The sequence below is a fragment of the Syngnathoides biaculeatus genome, chromosome 2 (assembly GCF_019802595.1).
Source record: "Syngnathoides biaculeatus isolate LvHL_M chromosome 2, ASM1980259v1, whole genome shotgun sequence".
NCBI classification, from domain to species: domain Eukaryota; kingdom Metazoa; phylum Chordata; class Actinopteri; order Syngnathiformes; family Syngnathidae; genus Syngnathoides; species Syngnathoides biaculeatus.
The window spans coordinates 15,924,631-15,950,940 of NC_084641.1; the positions used below are offsets into that span (position 1 = coordinate 15,924,631).

The window sequence follows — 26,310 nt, forward strand, 5'->3', positions numbered from 1 at the left end:
AATCCATTGATCATTAAATAAACTAGCATGCCAATGGGTTTAGCTACAATATACTGTAGTAAATATAGTATAGTAATTCTGCATTGATACACAGCTCTCGCACTTGCCAGAATGATGTTTTTAACCTTTATACACTGTTCAATTTCTAAGCGATTTTCACCCAGGCTAAGAATGATGTTGATATGTGTCCTGTGACTGACTGTTGACCAGTTCAGGGTGTAGTCCGTCTTTCGACTGAAGTTAGCTGGGATAAACCCCAGGGTTTATGATGACATTGGTCCATCTTCTGTAGTTATATCGTCAACTCTTCTGGAAAGACTTTCCGCAAGGATTAGGTTTATCTGTTTATGGGATTTTTGTTTTCCAGAAGTGTATTTGCGAGGTTACAGACTGATGTTGGACAAGACCTGGCACTCAGTCTCTGGTCTCATTCATCCTAAATTGTTCTATAAAGGGTTGAGGTCAGGATTGTCAAGTTTATCCATGCCGAATGCTGTCATACATGTCTTTATGATACTTGGTTTGTGAAAAGAAGCACATTTATGTTGCAACAAGAAGGGGCATCTCTAAACTGTTCCAACAAAGTTGGGAATGTCGAAAATATCTGCCCTTCAGCTCTAATGAAAGAGAAACTTTTAACAATTTTGTCCAGTAAAACAGTTTGGGGATTACCCTTCCTTTTCCAAAAATGTCTGTGCACCAGTGCACAAAGCAAGGTCCATACAGATATGGATGACAGAGCCTAGTATTGATGAATTTGACTGGCCTGCGCATAGTCCTGCCCTCAACCCGATAGAACACCTTTGGAATAGTGAGTCAGGCCTTCTCGTCCAACATCAGTGTGTGACATCAGAAGTATGTTCCTGGAAAAATGGTAAAGAAATACCCATAAACTCACTCCTAACCCTTGTTGAAATCCTTCCCACAAGAGTTGAAGCTGTTAAAACTGCAAAGGGTAGACCATCATCATATCAGCCTATAAAGACTTTGAATGGGACATCACTTAAAATTATATGTGAGTCAAAACAGGTGAGGGAATACTTTTGGCAAAATTGTGTATACGCATTGTTCATTGAAGAAACAAATCTTGGATGTGCAGTCAAATCTTATGCATAATGATTGACATTCAGCTGAAACCTGTTTTGTAGTTTTTGGACTGTCCTGGATATTAAACAGCAGCAATGGAAAAACAAATGTTCTTGCTGGAGATAATAAATGTTACTAGTTCCACTTTGTGCATGTCATGTCTTCGTCACTAGGGTCAAACTTCAGAGTGGCTCCACTGTGGTTCTCAGTATCAGAGCTCAGGTGGTTGAACAGCATCTTGAGCTCTTGGACAAACAGGTACTGTAGCCATTAAGTGTCTTTACTGTGCTATGTATAGTACAGTAACTCAATGTCTCTGATAAACACGTAACTACAGTATGCTTGTGATTGTTTTCTACAGGGGGGCCCTCTGTCGCGTCTGTTCTTCGGACCCGTCTACTTTGGGACGTCCCGTGTGGAGCGTGTAGTGTTGACAAACAACGGGCCCCAAGCCTGCGACTGGATCTGCTTACCTCAGGGTTCTGCTGCTGGAACCGAAACTGTAAATGATGTCCTAATGTAATTGGAATAAATGAGATGAACATGATCATAATGATACTGATGCTGTGTAGGGAGCAAATCTCGACAAGAGCACTGACGTCGCTTTGCTAGCCAAAATGCAGCGGTGCCCCCCATCCCCCCACTGCCCATGTCCGGTGGTGGAGTGCATTCCAAACCAAGGCCGATTGGGACCATATAAAAAAACTACTGTGGCAGTACGCTTCAGCCCTGTTTTCCATAGGTAAATATGCAACTGTGTGTTGGAAAAAATAGCATTAAACATTGCAGCTGTACGTGCGATTCAGGTCTGTGGATTTAATCATTTAAAGTAATTAATAAGTTCTAGAACAGGGGTGTCAAACTCACTTTTCTCGCGGGCCACATTGTGGTTCCGGTTTCCCTCAGAGGGCTGTTATTACTGTGAAACAAAAAGATTTAATCATCTCATCATATTTACATGATCAATTTCTGAACTAGTTTTGGAATCAGAAATCAAGGGTAATGTGTTTTTCAACTATTCATGCTTGGTAACACAAAAATGCTTGCGATATCCCGACTTTATTATTTATGATATTTAACAATTTTAAATTTTTGTAAATTTTTTACAAGAATCATGGAAATTGAGACACTAGATTTGGCTACGTGGGCCACATAAAATCATGTGGCGGGCCATATCTGGCCCCCGGGCCTTGAGTTTGACACCTGTCTTTGAGAACTTTCAGTCCACGTATTTTCATCTACTGTACTTCATTATATCAAAGTTGGTCAATAAAACCACCAGCAGGATACAGATGTGCCTTGAGGTAAGTCTGGCTCGCCTTAGAGAGATTTTTCAAGATATGAATCGCTTGGTGATTTTTTTTTTTTTTTTGCTCTGACTTACGCGCAACATTTTTAGATGTAAGTGCTGTATGGTGGCAGTGAAATCAATTCAACTCATCCTAAGAGACGACGAGCTAATGAATAGCATCAGTGTTGTGGTGTTACGACCCTTTAGTAACAGATATTTGAACACACACTTACCGAGATAACATAACAATTCTGCGAAGATCGACTCACATTAGTGGGGTTTACAGAGCAACTATGACCGACTTCTTCATGTGCAATCGTACGTCTGTATTATGCTGTGGCCACGGCGGTCACACCATTAGGAGCACGGAATGTCTTTTAAATTGAAAAACATGAGAAAAAAAAGCACGCTTATTTTCACACTTTATAATTCTTTTTAGTGTGGTATTTTTCTTATCCCTCAATTTTTTGTGTTGTTATTTTGGGGAGGAGGTTGGAGCAGAATAAGGGTATTGACATTCATTTGAGTGGGCAAAGATGATTTAGGATGCAAGTGTTTTGCGTTATACGAGCATGATCATGACGCGACCTAAACTCTTCTCACAAGGCACCACTGGATCGGTACTCAGAGAAATTTCTACTTTTCCTACTCAGATTACAAGGCGAGCCTCGACGCCAAGCCAGTCGGGAGGACTACTGCCTTTTTCTGCACTTTCACTCAGTTAGAAGCAAACATGGCTTCACTCACCGAAATGGTACTCACAAACACACGCTTTTCTTTGTTTATATTTTCCCAGTGATGAAATTGAATTCATTTGCAACAAGTGGTAATATATACAAGTGTATAGTTAGTTTGAAAATTTGCTCAGCACATTCTAGAGTTGTTTGCTGTCATTTATAAATGCTCATCCTCGTATTACCCGAATTATAAAAATAATCTTTCAATAATTAAAAGGCATATTTATTTGAATTTGGTATTTTAATGGCACAGGCAGCACGGTGGAGCAGCTTTACAGCATTGGCCTCACAGTTCTGAGGACCCTGGTTCAATCCCGGCCCCCGCCTCTGTGCCGTTTGGATGTTCTCCCCTGTGCCTGTGTGGGTTCTATCCGGGCACTCCTGCCACATTCCCACAACACGCATTCATTGGGCACTCTAAATTGACCTTACAAGTGTTTGTGAGTATGAATGGTTGTTTATTTCTATGTTCCCTGCAATTGGCTGGCGACCAGTTCAGGGTGTACCCTGCCTCCTGCCCCAAGATAGCTGGGATAGCGTTCAGCAGCCTGTGAGCCTAGTGAGGATAAGTGCTAAAGAAAATGGATGGATGGATGGGCTGAATGGGTGGCAACAATTGGGGGAGGAAATAGCTAATATTTTGAGAATATGACCCTATCTGCAACATAATGGAAAAAAATACTTTTAACCGGTTCATTTTTGAACAGGTGAACAAAGTTAAACATTTTGAATTATGTACTGAACTTCTTCAGGCTTGGAACAATGAATTGAACTTTGAACTGAACTAGTTAGCACAGAAAATCAACTTTCCCAACACTAATACTGTATTTCACATCCCAATATATATCACAGTTTTTTTTGTTTTTGTTTTGATATTGTGCCTCCCTAGTTGGCACGTCTGCGTCCAAGTTTTGATGTTCAAATCCTGGTTCTTGCCTTGCCTCCTACCTGTGCTTGTGTGGGTGGACAGTTATATTTAGTGAGATACCTTTTCAATTGTCCTGTATACTTTTAACTTGTCTCTTGCCAGGTAACAGCACTGTGGAATTGGCAGTGACAGGCACCGGGTTGCCTGTGGCTCTGCTTCCAAGTCCCTCAGATAGATTTGACTTTTCCACCTGTGAGGTGGGCCAGCGTGGAGAACACCTCTGCGTGCTAGAGAATCACTGCCTGCATCTTCCCATCAACTTTCGCTTCCGTAAATTGGCGCATTTTGGTGCTCAGCCCCCCTGCGGCACTATCGCTCCTGGACAGTGTCAGGTGAGACCACCGCTTTTCTGTATACATCAGAGTTTCCCAACCTTTGAAGATCTTTTCGTGATTGGCAACCAGAGTGGCCAAGTGGCAGCTTATTGAGTGACCACCGCTGACCTGAACTCATTCAAGCCATTCACGCTGTTTTCTCAATCACGCGGCCTTGGTCAAATTACATGGAATTTTTTTTCTTTTTCTCTAGTGGTGCATTTAGTGCTCGATTGAGGTTTGTTGTTCAGACGTATGTCTGATGTCATGGTGAAAAGCTCTATTGTCCCAAGGGTCTTATTTTACTGCAGTAAAATCTCATGTCACACCACCGAACAGGAATCTCAACCCAAATGTTTAACATGAAATGATAAATGATCGTTTCAGTGTGAAATCTGGGCATCCTGCCTTATGTTGTATGCGTCTCAACGCGTGGATAGACTTGTTGATAATGTAGTGCATCTTCTCCAGGGTGGCACGGTGGATAAGCTGGTAAAGCGTTGGCCTCACAGTTCTGAGGTTCTGGGTTCAATCCTGCACCCACCTGTGTGGAGTTTGCATGTTCTCCCCGTGTCTGCGTGGGTTTCCTCCCACATCCCAAAAACATGCCACATTAACTGGACATTGTAAATTCTCTCTAGGTGTAATTGTGATTGTGAGTGCGACTGTTGTCTGTCTCCATGTGCCCTGCGATCGGCTGGCAACCAATTCAGAGTGTACCCCGCTTCCTGCCCGTTGACAGCTGGGATGGGCTCCAGCACTCCCGCAACCCTTGTGAGGATAAGCGACTAAGAAAATAGATGGTTGGATGTATCTTCTCCCTTTAGTGGAAGAGCATTTATCTGTGCTATGTGTTACTGTACATCAGCCAAAGATCTCTGGTATCTGTCAAAAAATATATAATTTTCAATTAATTTATTGAATGTAATAATTTCCTTCAGCACTCACATGTGCCATGACACAGTGGTTGGGAATCACTGGTACACCGCACATACCGGTAGTAGCGGAATGCAGAGGGATGATAGTGTTCTGTCTGTTGCTTCCTCAGGACATAGTTTTGTATTTCAACGCGCGGCAGCAAGGCAAGTTCCAAATGTGCCAGAAACTTGATGTTTTAGGATATGTCGCCCGCCGGAAGGCTAACCGCACCAGTGAGGATGACGCCGAGCTGAGCCTCGGCAGCTTCTACACCATCTCACTATACTTAACAGCCACCTGCAAAATTGAGATGACACCTCCTTCTCCAAAATTAAATCCTGGTAAATATTATTAACGTGCCTTGTTTACTTCTTTTAAAATAATATTTGCTTACAAGGGGTCGCAAAACTCGCTAAATATAGTGAACGAATCATTTAGTTGCCATCACTGACTGCGCTTTTGTAATCTAGCTCCTAACAGTTACCAGACATGTTGCTAGTGGAAGAGGGGTCCGTCAGTACAGGTGGTGAATATTTAGGTTGATACGAAGAATAATAAGGCATCTAGGAATGCTTTTATAGGTAATTACACTTTATTAGCATTAGAATTATAAAAGGGTCCTAGAAAAAATGTCTGAACTGCCCCTGGAACCAATCATCATGCTTAACAAAATGTGCTATTCAGACTTCTACTTTGTTCCTGAATCTATGGGATTCATTTTCATTTTGAGCATCCAAACATGTCATTCATGTAATCTGTGTGATCTATTTATTTATTTGTTTTTAAGGTATTACACCAGTAGTAAGCAACCCGACTGGTTTACGTCCTAATGTGCCATCCAAAGAATTGGCCTGCTGCTACGGAATGGTGCGAGCTGCTGTGGTCAGCGCTCGTAAGACAAAGTTCCACATGCATCGAAGGAAGACCGGTCAAAGTTCACATGCTGAGGAATTTCTGGCTATGCCAAATGACCGGGCCACCAGCGTCCGACCAGCCTCACCACATCCACAGTTTAGGTAAGGTTTCAAAGGAAATACTGTACACACATTCCCCCTCAAAAAAGATGACAACAAGAGGGGTTGTCATCTTTTACTGTATGCAGGACCATCTTCACCGGTGTACGCCGATACAGTTATGTGGATCCTGAATATGGCTTCACTTGGAAGGAAGCGGAACAGAGACGATTACATAAACAGAGTTACACAGACTTCATCAGGCAACTCAGACAAACACGCCTGCAGATGATCAAGACAAAGTAAAAATCTGAAAAAATCATCCTCCTGGGCCAATACTCATGATGAAAATGAATCTCTTTTTTCACATTTGGTTACTAGAGGAGAAGATCAAGAGGACAACTTTGGTATTGTATCCGCTCAACGCCTTTTACAACCTAAGCTTCTCTTTAGTGACATGAAGTCCAATCAGATGTCAAATAGTGGGTTGAAGTATGCGTCCTGTGGCCAGCGCAAGGGCAAGACCCCCAACGCCAGGCAGGTCAGCTCTATCATGCACAGTACAATCAATCAATATGACAGTGTATTTTATATGACAAAAAATATAAGGTCCCATGCCATCAGTTAAAAAAAACAAAAGCATCATCTTTGATGTCATTCTATCTGGTTTCCAAGATAGTTTTTGAATGGTAATGCCCAGGATGCCCTCTTCCAAGCTATTCTAGTTGACCCAGTTGTGCAAATATTTTTCAACTAATTGTAGAAAAACAACTTTACTCTGTTTGGCCATCAAGAAAACGTGTTGGCATGCGGCAGCCAAATGTTCATAATGATCTGTGTTTGGTTTCTCCTATATGGGATCTTACTTTTATTTTGAAGCAGAATTCATCAAGTGTTGGAATGTTGGCCGACAATAGGTAACGTCAGCTGAAAGTGGATGTGGATGGAAACAAAAGAGGAATTTATGACACTCTGGTCCGCCACTCCCATTTCCTTGACCATAACTGGTGTGTGACAGTCATCACTATTGCGCATTGTGTGAAGAATGCTATTTCATCTCCACTTTCATTATACATTATAAATACGATAGCGTTGTTGTAAAACAGAACATATGTACCTCCACTTCAGACTTGGAGGCGACTATGGGTTGTTCTCATAAAACCTGGAAATGTCGTGTTGCCGTTCAGCTAAGTTGAGTAGGTGTATATGTAGTGGGTCTAACTCTGCGTTGTGTATTTTTTGCGATGATGAATGAGAAAGGGACACATGTTGGCTGGTCTCAACCTGGTTTAATCCACTCTCTTACACACAGAAGTCTGTATTATAAAGGAGAAACATTCACGGATGTTCACAGATTTTGCTTCACCAATACTCTCAAAACTCTGCAACACAAAAAACACGGTTACTACGCGACCTCTGCTAACACTCATTCCGAACAAACCACATAGTCGCCTAACGACGCACACGGACCTCGACCTCGACGTCACCACTTCTCCAGCTAGGGAGTTTATGTTTGAAATTAATGAAAGACATTCAACACTGCACCTCTGTGACTACACCTGCTTTGCAAAGGTTTTAAACTAACTTATATTCACAGTCTACCACAAAACAATGAAAATATGTGGAGGAGAACAAAATGCATACCTTACATTCAGGAATCTCACAAACGAGGAAGTATTTCCTCCCATCACATGAAAAGTGTGGCTTCAAAATAAAACATGCAACCTACTTCCTGTATTTCTCAGATCTTCCCCCAACAATTCAACAGCATTTCCCCCCTACAATGAACATTTTTAAACATACAATTCCTTATACCATTAATAATGTTGAAAAGAACAAAAAAGAATAAATGACAGATAAAGTGCTGCCTTTCAAAATAAAAGTGTGCTTCCACGTCCTGTTCCTATTATAGTGCACAACGTCACACCATTACATATACAAACCATGAAGTGGACAGCTCCTCAAATAATTCGTAACTATCTACATCACAAACACATGGAAATCTGATCTGTTTTTTTTGCAGGCTTAATGCTGTGTAGTGCCTTTTGCATTTATTCCACAAACTGTACAGATATCTAATTTAAACCATGTCACAGACGCATTTTCACCTACGCTGTGAGTAAACAGTTGAAAATTTGGTATTTTGATGGCATGGGGCCTTTAGAAAGTACTTCATTGGTCACATCCACTGTGACATTTATTCTTTGCATTTAACCTATAACGGAGTAGCTGTGAGCTGCGACCATTTAATGGTTAGTACATCTGCCTCACAGCCTGGAGATCCGTGTTTGACTGTTAATCTCTGTGTGGAGTTTGAATGTTCTCTCCCCGTGTTTGTACTTTGGGTTTCAAGATTTCAACCCACCAAAACACATGCTTCACAGATTAAGTGAAGACTGGTGTGAGTCAAAATGGGTGGGTTTTTTTTCTTTGTCTTGATGGATGGATGGATGGATGTTTCTTTGGGGTAGTAAGGTAACTGTATAAGAAAACCATCTGGACTTGCTATTGATTATACTTCACATTTTCATTTATTCCTTGAACCGTAATTATTTCCCCATTTAATTATTCATTTTGCAATTTGTTGTGGATCTATAATACTTAATAATAATAATTTTAGTAATGGATGATTTGGCGTTTTCATTTTAATTTCCTGAAAATGTTGAATACATGGTTTGTATGCTACATTGCTGGCGTGACTTGCGGACTCCCATTATTATTTGTGGTTAAGAAAACTATGCTAAAGCTACATCACAGCATGGGATATGTCACATTTTGACATTTTCTGTTTTGCATTGAATGGGCACAACTCTCATATGAATCATTCGAGTAAAGTATATGGAGATGTGTGTCTGTGAAAGTTTAAAAAGTGATTCTTTATCGAATTAGCCACTGCAGAGAGTAGCGTTTTATATTTTATCTTCTTTGGACAGCATTTGTTAGTTGTTTTAAAAAAATGCTTTTGAAAAAAAAAGTCATCCATCAATTTTCTAATGCTGAATTTTGGCTAGAGATGAAGTGCACACGTCTGCTCACAAGGCAAACAAAGACGTTCTTATATTTATTGCTATTGTTATAATAATTATTGTTATTATTATCATCATCCAGAGCTCAATGGATTCACACGCAATTCCAGCTACTAGCCAGGAGATAGCGGACTGTGACAGGACTTTGACACCTCAGGAGCTTTACCAGATTATCATAGGTCAGTTTTTCAATATACGAGGATTTTCATGCTGAATTCAGTATTTTTCATTAGTAGTTCTCTCTCCCACACTCTCACACACACACACAAATACATAAAAATCATGCTTTGTTTTCTTTTCCCACAAGGCCCAATATTTGTGGACTTTGGTGAGGTGTGTTTACAATCAGTGTGTGAGCAGAAGGTGGAGCTGATCAATCCGCTGCCAGTGTTTGTGTGGGTCCAGTTTGAGGTGGACTGCTGTGAGCTGCAGGGCTCGTCTCCCCTTTCTCATGTGCTGCCACCTGTTTCCCACGATGCAGTAACTCTGACGTTTCAAAGTGACAAACTGGGTCACTTCTACAGGTTAGGAAAGGAAGTCGCACCGCATCTACTTTATTTCTAACCACACCCATCTTGTTTAAATATATTTTTTGATCTCCAGACCTGTGTCTTACACAGTGAACCAACAACATCCCGGACAGATCCTGGTCAAGGCCCTGGTTGTCCGAAATTACCTGGAATTGTCCACCTCAATGCTGATACTTGTTCCCAATGCAAACCTACTCGCCTCATCAGGCTACCGAAGCTCAGTTACCCTTCGGAACACGCGTAATCTGACAGCAGAATTCATATGGCGCCCGATTGTTCCAGAGAGTGGCATCCTCTTCTCTATTCGACCAGCAACAGGTTCTGACAGTGCTCATTTTTCTGTGGCGGGTGTACATTTGGCACCAGGGCATTTAGTGGGGACTAATCTGTCTTAATCCAATTCTTAATACTATCACATCACATCACAATTATATATACTCTCAAGACTATACCGAAACGCGATTTGACCGCCATCTCCAACTGGGCCACATCCATCATTTGGAGTGGAATTAAAAATGGATAGTTATAATATACACACAGACACACTTAAAACTGAGGATGTGGCTGAGTTCAGAATTCGTCCCATTAACCACGCAATTAACACATTACATTCTCGCGTGTGTTAAAGAAACCCCAAATAAAGTTTGGCTTTTCTGGCCACTGTATCAAACCCAATTCCCATGAAGTTGGCATATTGTGTAAAACAAATGTAGTGTAATCATTTATAAATAATTTTCAAACGACGGACAAAATTTCCCTGAAGCCATCCAGAAATCTTTCTTAATGGCCTCAGCAAGGTTTTTGCTTCAGTGACCACCAAAGCTCCATTTTGCTTAGCTCGCCATTACCCATCAGCGACCTCACCCAGTCACACAAGAACAAAAAGGTGTGACAGGACTCCTCCTTCAGCTTGATGGCATCCCTCACTGATGGTGTCCACTACCGTATTTGGAGATTTCCGTCACAACAGGCACCAACCACCTTACGGCCACAGCGCTGATTGGTTGCCTCAGCAATGAAGGTGTGGAAGATGGTCCACTTGGACTCAATGTCCCCCAGCCTCCCTTGGAAAATTTCATGCCAGTGACATGTTCAAAACAATCTTGAACGAGGGAATGGTTATGGAGTGTTACATGTGCTTTTCTTTTAACAACACTCAATAAGTGTTTGGTACTGAGGACAGTAATTGTTGAACCTTTATCGGCCAGACTTGGATGTCTTGAAAGAGATGTTGCTTGGATGGCAGCATATGTTTCTCCAAAACCTGTATGTAACGTTCAGCATTAATGGTGTTTTTATAGATGTGCAAGTGTCCCATACCATGGGTACTATCATATCCCCATACAATCACAGTAGCTGGCTCATGGACTTTGTGCAGATAACAAACCGAATCGTCCTTTGCCCCATCTTTGTTTGGGAATAGCTAAGCCTTTCGGAATGCTCCTTTTTTTATTCAATCATGACACTCAGGTTTCAACTAAACATGTTCACCTGTGGAATGTTACCAAACAGATGTTTTGTTTTGTTTTCACCATTCTTTTGCTGCCTTTACCTGCTTTTTTGAAACATTTGGTTGCAAGGGTCAAATTAAAAATAAAATTTTTATACAAATTTTCAAAAAAAAAAGAAAACACACTTTTAATGTTGACTATCGTGTCTTTGTTTGTATGCCATTGAGTACAGGTTGAAAAACATTTATAGATTGTTCTCATTTGTTTTGTGCAATGTCCTAATGTCATAGAAATTGGACTTTATAAGCAGTGAAGCAAAAAGAAACCGTGGAATTCAAACAGCCTGTTGCTAATGACTTACTACAATTTCATGGTAGAAATGTAAGAATTTAGGTTTGAAAATAGTCTGATAGTGTTTAAGCCAGCAGAAAAGGCCTTGCTGTCCCTGACCGCTCACCACTGCTTTATTTAACCATTTAAGTGGTTATCAGTCTAGTTATTATTTTTGATGATTGTACGATATTTTAAGTGGACTGGAGCCAATGAATCTGTTCCTCTCCCTCAGGTACAGTGGAGCCATTCAGCGAACTGGATTGTGAGGTTGTGTGGCATGCCTCTTACTCATCCCCACAAGAAGGAGACTTTGACCTGTATGTCATTGATGGCAACATCCAACGCCTGCACTGCATTGCTAAGGTGTCTAATGAAAACTGGTCCTCAGAACTGTTGTGTGGTTTCTGTGTGATCCTCCCTGAATGAGAAGGAATTGTTTCCTTAGGTATTTCCTTTGCCTGCGTATGGGTTTCAAGATATCTAACTCATTCTGAAAGATGATGAAAGGCTTAATATGCCCCTTCCAATTCAATTCTTTCCTTCTTCTAATGACAAAATTATGAATTTCTCTAGAGCAGAAACACTCAGTTTTAGGGAAAATACGAGAGGGTCTAATAATAATATAAAAAAACAAAAAAAAACAATGGACTTTTAGTTATTTACATTGTCAGTTGTTATACATTGGTGCCATGAGATACGAGTGACCCATCTTATGAGCTTTCAAATGAAAGGTAAAATTTTAGATTTGAGTGCTCTGTAGGGAACTCAACTTAAAGCAGTAGTAGTTTGTCCGATAGTGAACATTTTTTTTTTTTTTTTTTAAAAAGGGGCTTCAATTCCATTCCCAGTTAAAGTTGACTGTGTAACTTACCACAAAACAGAGAATTCTAGATAGTTCCCATTGGGAAGAGGTTCACAAAGCCATGTCTCCATGAAGCACAAGGCCAGTGGAAAGTCCAAAGTCATTATTTGTCTTCGTGAGAAGATGAAGCTCGTTCGTTTTGTTGGGTTGGGAGCGTAGATTTGTAAGGTGAATTGAATTGACAGGAGCTGTATTCGGAATCCTCTCTTATGGAGCTTGACCTGCAATCTGGCTCGCTTCATTGTGTGGCGTACATTTCACCTCCCTTCACCCTACATTGGGGCCACCCCTGGGGTAAATAACAGAAAAAAATGAATTGGTTAAAGAATGTCCGTGGTAGAATTCCTAATGTTTAGCAAGTCTTCCCTTGTGTAAGTGTGTCGCGCTATGTCCACAAGGACAAACGAAAAAGACAATCATAGTACCAGAGAGCGCGTAACTAAGGGGACCACGCGGTGAGCCGCCATCTAAATCTTTGTTTGTATCCCCTCAGGTTGGATCTACTTGCATCCGACTCGCAGAGAATCGGTTGATGTTTGAATCGGTGCCTCTCAACATGCTCTCTATCAGAAATATAATCTTACACAATAATGGCCAGAACCATGCTTATTATCGAGTAAGACTACCATCATATGTTTTTGGAGGTTACCATCCACAGAAAGCAAACGAATGATTTTTTTTTTTTTACTCCAGGTGCTTGACGTGTGCCCTCTGCCATGCATGGTGGTCATCCCGTGTGAGGGAGTGGTGCCCAGTCGAGGGAAAGCTGTCCTGAAGATTCACTTCAACCCTGACTCTGTCTTCAAGTTTGACACCAGGGTTGCGGTAAGAAAAACTTTGAGTCCCAGTTAGGCCAAAACTGATCATTGTGTGAAAGTCAATCAGTGTATTTATTACAGATAGCTTTGAAGAACATGAAGTCCATTGAGGTCCGAGTTGGTGGATCGGTAGAGCCTCCTAATGTTGACATTAGTGTGGTGAGCTCAGTGATTATGTGACAAGTGTAATTTGGTTGTTTGTTGATCAAATGCTCTTCCATGTGTGAAAAATTCAATCACAGTTTTCAGTGTCTTTGTTTTTTCTTTTGTTTTTCCTTGAGGTTCAGGACTTCTGCATGAGTACAAGTCACCACGAGCAATTAGTGATGGGGGTGTACTGTGCATAGGGTTGGGCAGCATTTGAATTTGAATGATTCCATTACTGATTCACGTTCCTTGTTTTGATTCGGGTTCCTAAAGACTGTTGATTCCGATTCTTTTAGGGGCTGGGTTAGTTTTTGTTTCCTTGGTTTAAATAAAGGGATAGTTCTTAAACCCTTAATCATTCACCGTGATTTGACTGGCGCGTATGCGCCCATGCACCATCGCACTGGACAGTCGAGCATGAAAAATCACATGCGTAAAATTTGTTAGGAGTAGAAATACATAGATTTTGAAAGACGTCGCTTATTTTGTGTCGTCTTGACCAATGTTCCCTCTAAGCTGCGCTACTGCGTACACTCTCAGCACACATGAAAACCGATCTAGCGCAATGAACCACAGCCTAACGGAATAGAATAGACTAAAATGAACATTTGACTGGGGATTTTGGCACGAAAAGTAACTTCACACGGCACTGGTGATTATCTTTTTTATGCGTGGAACCAAATGCAATAAAAAGTATGAGATATGACAAAACCAAGGTTTTTTTTTATTCAATGGAACCGAGACTTTTGTTCAATGTCTATTAAAGCGATTGTGTATTAGTCTAAATAGCCAAAATTGACCTTTAACAGCTAGTCCTGTGTTTGATTTACTCCATAGTCCTTTTTCCATTTCTACGGTATCCATATTGGGTCCGAGAGAGCGATACCCTTCACATTGATCAACCGCTCACCAGCTGCAGCTCGCCTCACCTTTGACCTGTCGCAGTATCCAGACTTCTCACTGTGGCTTCCTCCATCTCCTGCAAGTATGCTAGCATGCACAAAATTAGACACTTTATCATTACATTTTGTTTTTTAATTTTTAATAAAGCTTTTATTAAAATATCTCTCAAGAAGACAGTCATCCAGTTGCAAGGGTTGTAGACGTCCAGGGCCACCAAAAAATCAACTGCTCTCTTGTCTTCTCCCCTACTGATGTAAGAAGCTCAGAAAATGCACAGTACAGTAATGCCTTGACATACAAGTGATGTTACTTGTTAGATTTTTGAGATACGGACCATCGTTATGACAAATGTTTCGCTTTGACTTGTAAGTGCAAGTTAAGAGCTCCGTATGGTGGCAATAAGTACAATTTACTCCACAACAGGCAGCAGTTTGGCAGAGTAATTTAAATAAGAGGCTTCAAGCTGCTACATTGTACTCCCAATTGAAGTTTTCTGTCAAACCAAAAATAAAACAAAGAGAATTTACACATTTGTATTTAAAAGAAATACATACCTTAGCCATTAATATCTTGGTAAAGGATTCATTCACTAGCTCAATGATTAGGCTAAAACATAATGGGAAATGCCATGGACATGCTAACAAATAGCACCTATGGGGCAGTGTTACAACAATGTGCGAAGTACAGATGCTCCTCGACTTCCGTTTTAGTTACGTTCCAAACGGCTGAACGTAATGTGAAAATGAACGTAAATTGTTACTGTACGTTCCAGTAACGTGTGATCATTCATACTCTAATATGCGATCTTTCTGCTTTTAAATGAGATTGATGGTCGACGGAGGTATTTGGAAGAAATGTGCAATGTTCACATGTTTTTCACCAGCATCAGTTTTCCTGATAATAGCCACCTTCGTTTCAAATGAGATGGCTTGCCGCTTCTTTTGACTACCACAATCACTTGTAGACTTTCGCTTTTGACCAACCATTTTTGCTTTGGGTTACAAATACGCAAAACAATGTATATGTAAACACAGAGCTCACAGTTACGACGTCTTGACACAAGGGTAACATCCGATGAACTGGGAGGAGGCAAGGCACATTCAGTCTATCGTTTGCGCCATGTAAACATTAAACGCAGTGCCAAACGAAAGATTGTTTGAATGTCTCGCACTACGGAGCACGCGCTAAACTAAAAAATTCATTCACAAATTTTTTTTTTACTAAATTATTTTTCAGTCAGTTCAAACGTAAAATTGAAAAAAAACGTAAAACGAATGAACATACGTAGAGGAGCGTCTGTATATGTCAACACAAACAGTGGAGCAACACAAGCAGACAGATAGTATAACTACAACAACAGGCATATATTCCTTATCCTCTGCCTTGAATGACTAATATTATTTTGAGGAGTTGTGACATTTCCTGTCTCTATGAATATCAGTATATATCTATTATTCTTACCCTGGTGGCCAAGGTGCATACACCACAAGGACCAGCATAAAGATTATTGAAATGAAGCAAAAAGTGGACCAAACATGAATAAAAACAACCTTAAAACAAAGATACAGTGCCTACTTTACCCGCATTGCGTGAGGCACTGTAAATTATGTTTTCGCAATGCACAGCTAATATATATATATTTTTAATCAAAAATAAAACTATTCCTGGACTTTTTTTTGCGCCATCAGTAACAAACGCTATTGTTTTGGTGATCAATGACACATCCTATTGGATTTGTGATTGGATGATCATTGATGTGAGGGAGGGACTCTCGCCTCGAACAATTTTCTGCTTTATGCCGTTGAGCAGGCAATTAGTTTTCAGCTCGCATCCAAGCGTTACGCAGAGCCAATCATCGTAATGCAGGATGAGTAGAAGCACAACACAGATCCTTCCTTTTGACCATGGCAAAATTGTTGGCAAACTGAAAATAATGATGATAATTTGCCATACCGAGATACTGTTATCGCGTTATGAGGATGGTTACGGAACAAAATGTACTTGTATCTCAAGGCACAACTGTGCCAAACGTATATGAGCGTTCACAACTATTTACAGAATGTTACATTGAACAGACTCTTTTTATAAAGAAGTGGACAAAATGTCTCTGCAGTCAGCTGACTATGACTTTGACCTGCCACTGATGGTTAATGGAATGAGATGGCCCGTTACTTCTCCGCCACCTTCCCCGTCAACAGTCTCCCCCTTCTTTTCATCCGGCAGCAAGTGCGTTATCAAAGTTATTCCCTGGTCTATCAACATGGCAATAAAACAGCCACACATACAAGCCACAGGTGGGCTCCCTGATGGGTTGATGATGATGGTGACAACCAGGATGCCGTCCCACATGTTACCTAATTTACTGTCTTTCCTAAAATAGTGCAGTTTGCCCCGCTGGAATTGTCCCCATCGAGCCTACAGTTCCATGTGGAAGCTTTTACACAACCTTCTCAATCCTACACAAAGGTAATTTTTTTCCTAAATTTTTCACTGCTGTCAAGGGGACATTTTCTATACTGCTTATTCAATTTAGGGTCACGGGCACGCTGGAGCCGATCTCAGCTGTCTTCAGCCGAGAGGCAGGGTATACCCCGAACTGGTCATCAGCCAATCACAGGGCACAGTGAAACAAAAAACACTCTCATCGACACCCATCAGCAATTTAGAGTCTTCAATTAACCTGTCATGCCTGAAATAACTGGAGCACATGGAGAAACCCCACACAGGCATGGCTAGAACATACAAATGCCACAAAGGGGAGGCTAGGTTTGAACCTGGGTCCTCAGAACTGTGAGGCAGGTATTCAGGGTATGGGGTATTCAGGTGTAGTTACATAGTGGTTATCCTCAATGTACAAAAAGAAATTGAGGTTGGCCTTGTCCTTGGTCTGTATGGTTGAATACCGCCGTAGTGGAGCTTTGTTATTGTTGTATCCATCAAGCGATGTCATGGTGTCGTACCTTAAACCTTATCGAATGCAGCGCATCAACACACTCAGCAGCTGATTCAACAACCCTTCACTCCAAATGTTTGAAGGACAGGTCTGTGTCTGCTGCTGTCAAACTTCACAACAAACACTGCTCTCAACAGTCTGCACACAATTGTCTATTTTCTATAACAATTCTCCTCACTAGGGTTACGGGTCAGCTGCAGCCTACATAAAAGTGGAAAACCACATGAATTCATTCACACTAAAGGACAATCAACTAATTCACTTCTACAGTTTCTACAGTTGTTTGTATTCATCAAGTGGAATCCAGTCTTTCACTACCATCAATGAATATATTTGTCAAGTGCGATTATCGACGTGTAGGTGTGGAAGAAGGTCTCACCCAACTTTTTTTCATTTTCTTAAATACAGGGTTGTAAACCACTGTAATGGCTAATAGAGCCCTGTAGATGGTGGCATTGAATGAAGACATGTCAACACAGTGGAAGGCAAAAGGAAGTTTAGGCACCTGATATGTTATAAACGGAGTATGTTCATAGAACGTGTGTTTTCACATGTAGTATTAACCACGTGCTGGCATGGCATTACGTGATTTTGTAAATACAGCACTGCATATGTATTTTTTGTGCTTATTCTTACATATCCATTTGTACATGCTGATACTGTCAACTTTGGTTCTATGGAACCGGAACACTATGATATACTTGTTGTGTGTTTTTTTTTTTTCTCCATTTTGTACTGCAGACACTGGAGCTAAAAGCAGCATGTGAAGAGAACAGCTGTTGGCACAGCATCCGAGGGAAGTGTGTGCGCTGGCAGTTCAACTGCATTGACACAACACCGCCAGAGGGTCGGCGAGGGGGCGAGCTTCATTTGTTGGTGTCGCCATCATCGGGTTGTCTGGAGCCTGGTCAGGCCATCTGTTTGGCAATCAGCATCACACCAGAGGGGTTCGCAACATGTGAGAAATGATAATAAAAACACACATTCATCACAAAGGGACCCTTTTTTCATTTTTTTTTTAAACATTTTCCATCCTGGCAGACACGGTGACCAAACTTTCCCTTGCTCTTTACCTGGGACACCAAAAAGGGAGCCAAATGGGGCAGCTGTACAAAAAGCTTCCCATTACAGTTATCCACCAACTCCCCAAAATCACCATCACCCCTCCACAATTGCTGATGACCCCGGTACCCTTGGAAAGCAGCATATCAGCCAAGCTCACCCTGCTTGCCTTAGGATATACAAGGTTGGTTCACAAGCAGTTGAATAGTTCGTGGAATACAAACCCAACTCAAATGAAGTAGCGACGTTGTGTTAAACATCAATACAGAATAAAATGATTTGGATAGCATGCTCAACCTATAGAGCTCGTGCACGTGACGTCACCATTTTCACGCCATCATATTGCCGGTCAAAAAGAGCTGCTCAACAGTTTGGGGGACATTGAACCGGAGGAGAATATTTACAATATCCAAGACTTGTTGTGCTGTTAGTTGTTACAACAGATGAGACAGATAGTCAGAGAGATCATTCTAGAGAATACCAGCTGAAAAGACCAAAAAAGATCAATGGATTTTGACAATTAAACATGATGGATGGTGCCCAACAAAAATCACACGCCTGTGTAGCGATCACTTCACTTCAAGTAGGAATTATTCTTCTCAATGTCAAATTACCAACAAGTATTTACAATGCCAATTTGGCTCATTTGAGAACAATGCGTATTTAAAAAAAAAGAAAAAAATCTGTCGCAGAGGGTTACGGAGGTTAAGTGTGGCCACCATCGCTTCCATGTATGTTCTGTGGAGATGACTCCATCCTCTTTTTTTTTTTCCAATCATAGTTAATGAATACGAGCTTGTGTAAAACCATGGGTCATTTCTTTAAATATTGGTATTTGTATTGAATACTAACTGAAAAGATTGATGGATTCCGGCAAAGGTTAACGTGTTGCCGAACACACTTCCAGGTTCACGAGCCGTCAAAACCGTCACTATGTGGGATTTATTCCTAATTGAGAACAGATCCAGTAACGAAATATTTATATGGGTCCAGACTGTTCTACGCTTTCAAACTCTTCTGTGTAAATCTCGACGACTTGCTCACCAGATCCATGTGTAGATCCAGTTGTCCAAGACAAGCGGAAGCGAATTAACAGTCCAATTTCTTATTGACGAAAATATAGAGTTCAGCATTAAATATGGCATCCTCTATGCCGAGTTTATCTAATTTTTCCACGTACCTTCATTTATTTTCACCTTCTAAAGGTCTAACGGTATCGAACAAGACTCTGGGCATCGTCCTATAAGACATATTTGCGTGTCGTCTCCAACCGACTTAGCATTGAACAATACTTTATTTGACTGGCAATAGGGCGACGTAAACAAAAGTCACTTGATTTTATGACGTCGGTGCACGAGCTTTATATATGATTGAATACACTACAAAGACAAGATATTTAATGTTCAAACTGATAAACCATATTGTTTTTAGCAGATCATTATTTTAGAATTTTATGGCTTTTTATGGCATGTTCCCAAAAACAGGGACAGGTGGCAAAAAAAGACAGAGAAAGTTAACGAAACATACACATCTGTGAAAGCACCATTAATGGTGAAAGGTACGTAAAAGGATTTGGGGGGTTTTCATGGACTCCCCTAGTTATTTTAGAAAGACAATGCCAAACCACATTCTTTATGTGTTATATCAAAGTGGCTTTGTAGTAAAAGAGTCTGGGTACTGTCTCCTATTGAAAATGTGTGGCGCATAATGAAACATAACAACGGAGACCCCGACTGTTAAATGACTGAAGCCTACAAAGTTTCAGCAATTCGTCTCCTCAGTTTCCAAACATGTATTGAACAAAAGAAAAGTAAGACGGTCGGAACAGTGGAGCAGCTTGTTAGAGCATTGGCCTCTTAGTTCTGAGGACCAGAATTCAAATCCCGCCCCCGCCTGTGTTGAGTTTATATGTTCTCCCCATGCCAGCCTGGGCTTTCTCCAGGCACTCCAGTTTCCTCCCACATCCCAAAAACATGCATTAATTGGACACTCTAAATTGCCCCTAAGTGTGATTGTGAGTGTGACTGTTGTTTGTCTCTATGTGCCATGGGATTGTCTGGCAACCAGTTCAGGGTGTGGAGGAGTGGGCCAAAATCCCTCCTGCAGTGTGTGCAAACCTGGTGAACAACTACAGGAAAGGTTTGACCTCTGTAATTGCAAACAAATATTAACATTGGTTTTCTCAGGTGTTCAAATACTTAATTGGAGCTGTATCACATAAATAAATGGCTAAATAAATCATACATTGCAATTTCAGAATTTTTCTTTTTAGATCATCTCTCCCACAGTGGAAATGCACCTACGATGAAAATTTCAGACCCCTCCATGGTTTCTAAAGTGGGAGAATTTGCAATATAGCAGGGTGTTCAAATACTTTTCTTCACTGTAACACTGAGAAAAATGACTTTGTCCCAACTTTTTAGAATGTGTTACAGCCATAAAATTCTGTTATTTGCTAAAAACAATACTTTATTCATTAAACATTAAATATCTTGCCTTTTTGTGCATTCAATTAAATGTGATTTCTAAATCAATTTAATCTGTTTTTTTTTTTTCATGTTTAGCCAATGTATCTATAAAATGTATCTTTCCTAGGAGGTGTTTCCTGACTTTTTTCTCGTAAGAGCCTAAATGTTTTCCACCATCTTTGACTGCTATTTGTAACTGTTAGTAATTCCTTTCAGTCTGTTGAAGAAAGACAGCACCATGCTTTGCTGTTGGAATAGCGTTCTTTTGGTGAAGCTGAGCAGGGTTGCGTTTGTGCCAAACATACCTATTGGAATTATGGCCAACAAATTCAACCTTGGTTTCATCCACAGGGAGAGTTTGTAAATGACTTATTTTGGTCTTAATTTTTGACCTCACAAAAAAAAAAAAAAAAAAGACATTTGAATAGCGGGTCTGTAGAATCTTAACGTCCCCTGTGGTGTGTTGTTTAACTGCACAGTTCTCTTTATTTGCATTATGGTGATGACTTGTCATACTTATTTGCATACATAATTTGTCACCACCTATTTGGATCTTGTGTCGACTACCGTTATGATAATAGATGTTTTAACTGGTTGTTATGTCTTTTATGGTTGTGGTAATATACCATCTGTTTGGAGTTATTTGAGTTTCAGAAACACAGAGGAAACACACACCCACACACATATGCATGCATATACATCCACACTTCCACGCACACACATTTTTTGTCATATAAACACTTGCATGACAGAATTATGTACTGTGCACACAATTCCAAGTCAGGCAGGCAAAAAACAAAACTATGAACATTAGTACAAACATAAACTGCAAAGATTTTCCCACCTCCAAGCCCAAAGTCAGCTACGATGGGCTCCATTTCACTGGGGGTTCACCCTAATGAGGACAAGCGCTATAGAAAATAAATGGATGGATACATTTGCGAAAAAGCCTTAATTTTACAAAGATGGATACAATGTAATGTTCTGCACGAGCAGACTTTATGCATGCTTTGCTGCCATTTTGTTTTTTCCTTTGCAGCGGAACCACTTTAACAGCTGAGGTAGATGACGTTGACCTGGAGGATGGAACCAAGGTGCAGCCAATCTGTGTCACCTTCCCAGAAGGTAACACCATTCCTGCCCAAGACCAGGTAAGGTTTTGACTGATATGACGTGGATTTGTGTTTTACAATGTTTTTACTGGTTCTTTGATTATTATTATTTTTTTTAGGGTTCTTAATGATCTTGGGCCAGATATGCTTTTATCTTAATCAACCTTTTTATTTCCTGAGGTCCTCTGGCACCCTTTAATAATTCCTAGAGTTAGAACAAAACCCACGGAGAGGCTGAAGGCGGGCTCTCCATGTTTTTTCATGGCCCATGCCTCTGGAACAGCCTGCCACAGGGCATCAGGGAAGCAAGAGACTTTTAATGCTTTTAAAAGGAGCTTAAAGACTCATCAGTTTGGTGAAGCATTGACCAGATTTATTTCACTTTTAAATCATTGCTTTATTATTCATTTGCAAAGCAAATTTATTTGTACAGCGCATTTCATTCACAAGGTACCTCAATGCGCTTTACATGATTAAAAGCATTCATATACAAAAAATAAAACCGACTGAGTCAGTCAATCTCCAAGCTCTACTGCATTTCTATTCCATTATCATTTCTTTTATTTATTCAGGACCCAAACCATTTAGTGATTTATAGACGAGTAGCAGAACTTTAAAATATATTCTAAAACTGGGAGGAAGTCAGTTTAAAGACTTGAGAATTGGAGTTTTATGTGCTGACTGCTTTGCTCTGGTCAAAACCTGAGCTATGGCATTCTGAACAAGCTGCAGCTGTTTATTGATCTTTTTAGGGAGCCCAGTCAGAAGACCATTACAATAATCAAGTCTACTTGTGATAAAAGCATGGCTGATCTTAACCTGGTCTGCTTGACACATGCAAGCCTTCACTCTAGAGCTGTTCTTCAGATGGTAAAAGGCTGTCTTAGTGATTGATTTGATATGACTGTCGAAGGTGAGGTCAGAATCAGTCGGAACATGAAGGTTTAAAACTTGGTCTTTGGTTTTTAAAGACAGTGAGTCCAGACATTTGTGAACACCAATCAATTTTTTTATTGCCACAAACAATTGTCTCAGTTTTCTTGTGGGTTAATTAAAGAAGATTTTGGCTCATCCGGTTACGTATCTACTTTGGACAGTGGCACAACACCTCAATTGAGCTACAGTCATCTGGAGACACTGCCACATATGACTGTGTCGTCTGCATAGGTATGATAGTCAAAACTAAAGTTCTGGAAAATTTGACTCAAGTGTTGCATACAGGTTGAATAGGAGGGGTCCAAGAAATAACCCTCGAGGGACCCCATCTGTCATGGAAATTTGTTGAGATTGAGCACTTCTAATGGTTACAAAGTAGCTCCTTTCCTTCAGGTAGGACCTTAAAGGAGAAATCCAGTGCTTTGAATGAACAGCGTATCCAATAGGTCATGTAATATGTACTCTATCTCGACAATGTGATGCTAAATCCTCTCTCATTTATTAGTGTTTTGAGAAGATTTTTGTCGACAATTATGAATTTTCAGGGGCGCTGCCATTTTTGCGAGTCACATGATGTACGTGGGCATATGTGACTTGTACTGTGCCGTTCCAAACATTCGATTACATGGGACACTATTGTGCCCACCACTGATTTCTCGGATTTATCCTCATCTGATGAAGAAATAGGAGTATCGGCTGATCGGGAAAACGGAGGAATACTTTCATACAGATTTGAACCTGTGGCTGTAATTAATATTGAAGATTCAGATGGTTCTTCGGGCGGAATGACACGGAGTCTTGACTACTCGGAGGCCTACACGCGACATAAGTGCGTAAACAAAGGCCCCCGGGAGCTCCGGCCGGCAGCCGCGGGTGGTTCTTCGGACAGGAATGACACGGAGTCTGACGAACGAGCTCCGGTGGCGAACCGCAAGCCGACCTTTCAGGCGGCGGAAGCCTTTAGCCGAACTTCAGTGGAAAAGTGCTATCAAAATAAAATTTGATTGATCGTCTCTTCAATCTAGTGTCCGTATGAGTATAATCTGTCACTGTTGGAATAATCGACTTGTCATTGATTCAAACCAGACAGCCGGTGTGACCTCACTGATCTGCCGAGTGACTTTTTTCTCTGGCGTGACCCTGGCCATTCGCACAGTCATCACCTTCACTGATCACCTTGGCAACAGGTAACTAGCTCCTGGCTGAGTATCTTAAAAAAAAAGTGAGTTCACCCCACGCATTTTGTTAATATTTTATTATATATTATCATGGAACGACACTGAAGAATTAAAATCTGGGGGGGTGGGTCGTGAGTTTGTATCTCTACTCCCCAAGAGGATTCCGTCAGGAAGGGCATCCGGCATAAAAACTGTGCCAAACAAATATGACCTTTCATCTGAGAGACCCCTGTGGCGACCCCTAACGGAACCAGCCGAAAGAAAACACAGTGAAGAATTAACATCTATTACAATGTTAAGTAGTCAATGCAGCCCTATGGGGGCACAAACCAGTGCAATCTGTAGGCCGGTCCCAAGCCCGGATAAATGCAGAGGGTTGCGTCAGGAAGGGCATCCGGCGTAAAAACTGTGCCAAACAAATTGAGCGTTCATCTAAAGAATCCCATACCGGATCGGTCGTGGCCCGGGTTACAACGCCCGCCCCCGGCACTGCTAACCTGCAGGCGTCGGTGGGAATTCAGCTACTGTGGGTCGAGACAAAGAAGAGGAGGAACCGGATCCACGTCAGAAGAAAAAGAGGAATGCACAGAGCCTACAACTGAGTGTAGGGACTTTGAATGTTGGACTATGACAGGAAAAGCACAGGAGTTGGTTGACATGATGATTGGAGAAAAGTTGATATTCTGTGCATCCAAGAGACCAGGTGGAAAGGTAGTAAGGCTAGAAGTTTGGGAGCAGGGTTTAATTATTCTAACCACGGAGTAGATGGGAAGAGAAATGGAGTAGGGGTTATTTTAAAGGAAGAGCTGGCTAAGAAGTGTCTTGGAGGTGAAAAGAGTATCAGATCGAGTGATGAGACTAAAATTTGAAATTGAGGGTGTTATGTATAATGTGGTTAGCGGCTATGCACCACCTAGGATGTGTGACCTAGAGTTGAAAGAGAAATTCTGGAAGGAACTAGATGAAGTAGTTCTGAGCATCCCAGACAGGGAGAGAGTTGGGATTGGTGCAGATTGTAATGACATATTGGTAAAGGAACAGGGGCGATGAAGAAGTGATGGGTAAGTACGGCATCCAGAAAGGAAACTTTGAAGGGCAGATGGTGGTGGACTTTGCAAAAAGGATGGAGATGGCTGTAGTGAACACTTATTTCCAGAAGAGGGAGGACATATAGTGACCTACAAGAGCGGAGGTAGAACCACGCAGGTAGATTATATTTTGTGCAGACAATGTAATCTGAAGGAGGTTACTGACTGTAAAGTAGTGGTAGGGGAGAGTGTAGCTCGACAGCATAGGATGGTAGTATGTAGGATGATTCTGGTGGTGGGTAGGAAGATAAAAGACAAAGGTAGAGCAGAGAACCATGTGGTGGAAGCTGAGAAAGGAAGAATGTTGTGCGGCCTTCCGGAAAGAGGTGAGACAGGCTCTCGATGGACAACCGAAGCTCCCGGAAGACTGGACGACGACAGCCAAGGTGATCAGAGAGACAGGCAGGAGAGTACTTGGTGTGTCTTTTGGTAGGAAAGGGGAGAAGGAGACTTGGTGGTGGAACCCCAAAATACAGCGAGTCATACAAGGAAAGAGATTGGCAAAGAAGAAGTGGGGTACTGAGAGGACTGAGGAGAGCCAAAAGGAGTACATCGATATGCGACGTAGGGCAAAGGTAGAGGTGGCAAAGGCTAAACAAGAGGCATATGAAGACATGTACACCAGGTTGGACACGAAAGAAGGAGAAAAGGATCTCTACAGGTTGGCCAGACAGAGGGATAGAGATGGGAAGGATGTGCAGCAGGTAAGGGTGATTAAGGATAGAGATGGAAATGTGTTGACTGGTGCCGGTAGTGGGCTAAATAGATGGAAAGAATACTTTGAGAAGTTGATGAATGAAGAAAATGAGAGAGAAGGAAGAGTTGAAGAGGCAAGAGTGAAGGACCAGGAAGTGGAAATGATTACTAAGGGGGAAGTCAGAAAGGCACTACAAAGGATGAAAAATGGAAAGGCAGTTGGTCCTGATGACATACCGGGAGAGGTATGGAAGCAATTTGGAGAGATGGCTGTGGAGTTTTTGACCAACTTATTCAACAGAATACTAGCGGGGGAAAAGATACCTGAAGAATGGAGGAAAAGTCTCACAAACAAAGGCGATGTTCAGAGCTGTGGGAATTATAGAGGAATAAAGTTGATGGGCCACAGAATGAAGTTATGGGAAAGAGTAGTGGAGGCTAGACTCAGGACAGAAGTAAGTATCTGCGAGCAACAGTATGATTCGATGCCTAGAAAGAGTACCACAGATGCATTATTTGC

At 41.2% G+C, this 26,310-nt stretch overlaps 1 protein-coding gene across 3 annotated transcripts in view; it reads left to right on the forward strand.

The window, feature by feature from the left end:
* LOC133509582 (cilia and flagella-associated protein 47-like) overlaps positions 1 to 26,310 on the forward strand; it is a 68,054-nt gene that overhangs the window by 2,611 nt on the left and 39,133 nt on the right. For 2 of the 3 annotated variants that reach the window (XM_061836747.1, XM_061836762.1), the window contains 24 exons: positions 1,260 to 1,344; positions 1,448 to 1,588; positions 1,659 to 1,828; positions 3,031 to 3,131; positions 4,145 to 4,374; positions 5,405 to 5,615; positions 6,062 to 6,290; positions 6,377 to 6,529; positions 6,609 to 6,768; positions 9,336 to 9,432; positions 9,561 to 9,777; positions 9,857 to 10,101; positions 11,800 to 11,930; positions 12,923 to 13,045; positions 13,123 to 13,254; positions 13,329 to 13,406; positions 14,232 to 14,379; positions 14,468 to 14,550; positions 16,411 to 16,591; positions 16,678 to 16,763; positions 17,992 to 18,208; positions 18,292 to 18,496; positions 21,820 to 21,931; positions 23,915 to 24,015. In XM_061836747.1, the coding sequence (XP_061692731.1) occupies positions 1,260 to 1,344; positions 1,448 to 1,588; positions 1,659 to 1,828; positions 3,031 to 3,131; positions 4,145 to 4,374; positions 5,405 to 5,615; positions 6,062 to 6,290; positions 6,377 to 6,529; positions 6,609 to 6,768; positions 9,336 to 9,432; positions 9,561 to 9,777; positions 9,857 to 10,101; positions 11,800 to 11,930; positions 12,923 to 13,045; positions 13,123 to 13,254; positions 13,329 to 13,406; positions 14,232 to 14,379; positions 14,468 to 14,550; positions 16,411 to 16,591; positions 16,678 to 16,763; positions 17,992 to 18,208; positions 18,292 to 18,496; positions 21,820 to 21,931; positions 23,915 to 24,015 (3,636 nt within the window). The remainder of the gene's footprint in view (positions 1 to 1,259; positions 1,345 to 1,447; positions 1,589 to 1,658; positions 1,829 to 3,030; positions 3,132 to 4,144; positions 4,375 to 5,404; positions 5,616 to 6,061; positions 6,291 to 6,376; positions 6,530 to 6,608; positions 6,769 to 9,335; positions 9,433 to 9,560; positions 9,778 to 9,856; positions 10,102 to 11,799; positions 11,931 to 12,922; positions 13,046 to 13,122; positions 13,255 to 13,328; positions 13,407 to 14,231; positions 14,380 to 14,467; positions 14,551 to 16,410; positions 16,592 to 16,677; positions 16,764 to 17,991; positions 18,209 to 18,291; positions 18,497 to 21,819; positions 21,932 to 23,914; positions 24,016 to 26,310) is intronic. The other variant, XM_061836757.1, reaches the window with a different exon arrangement.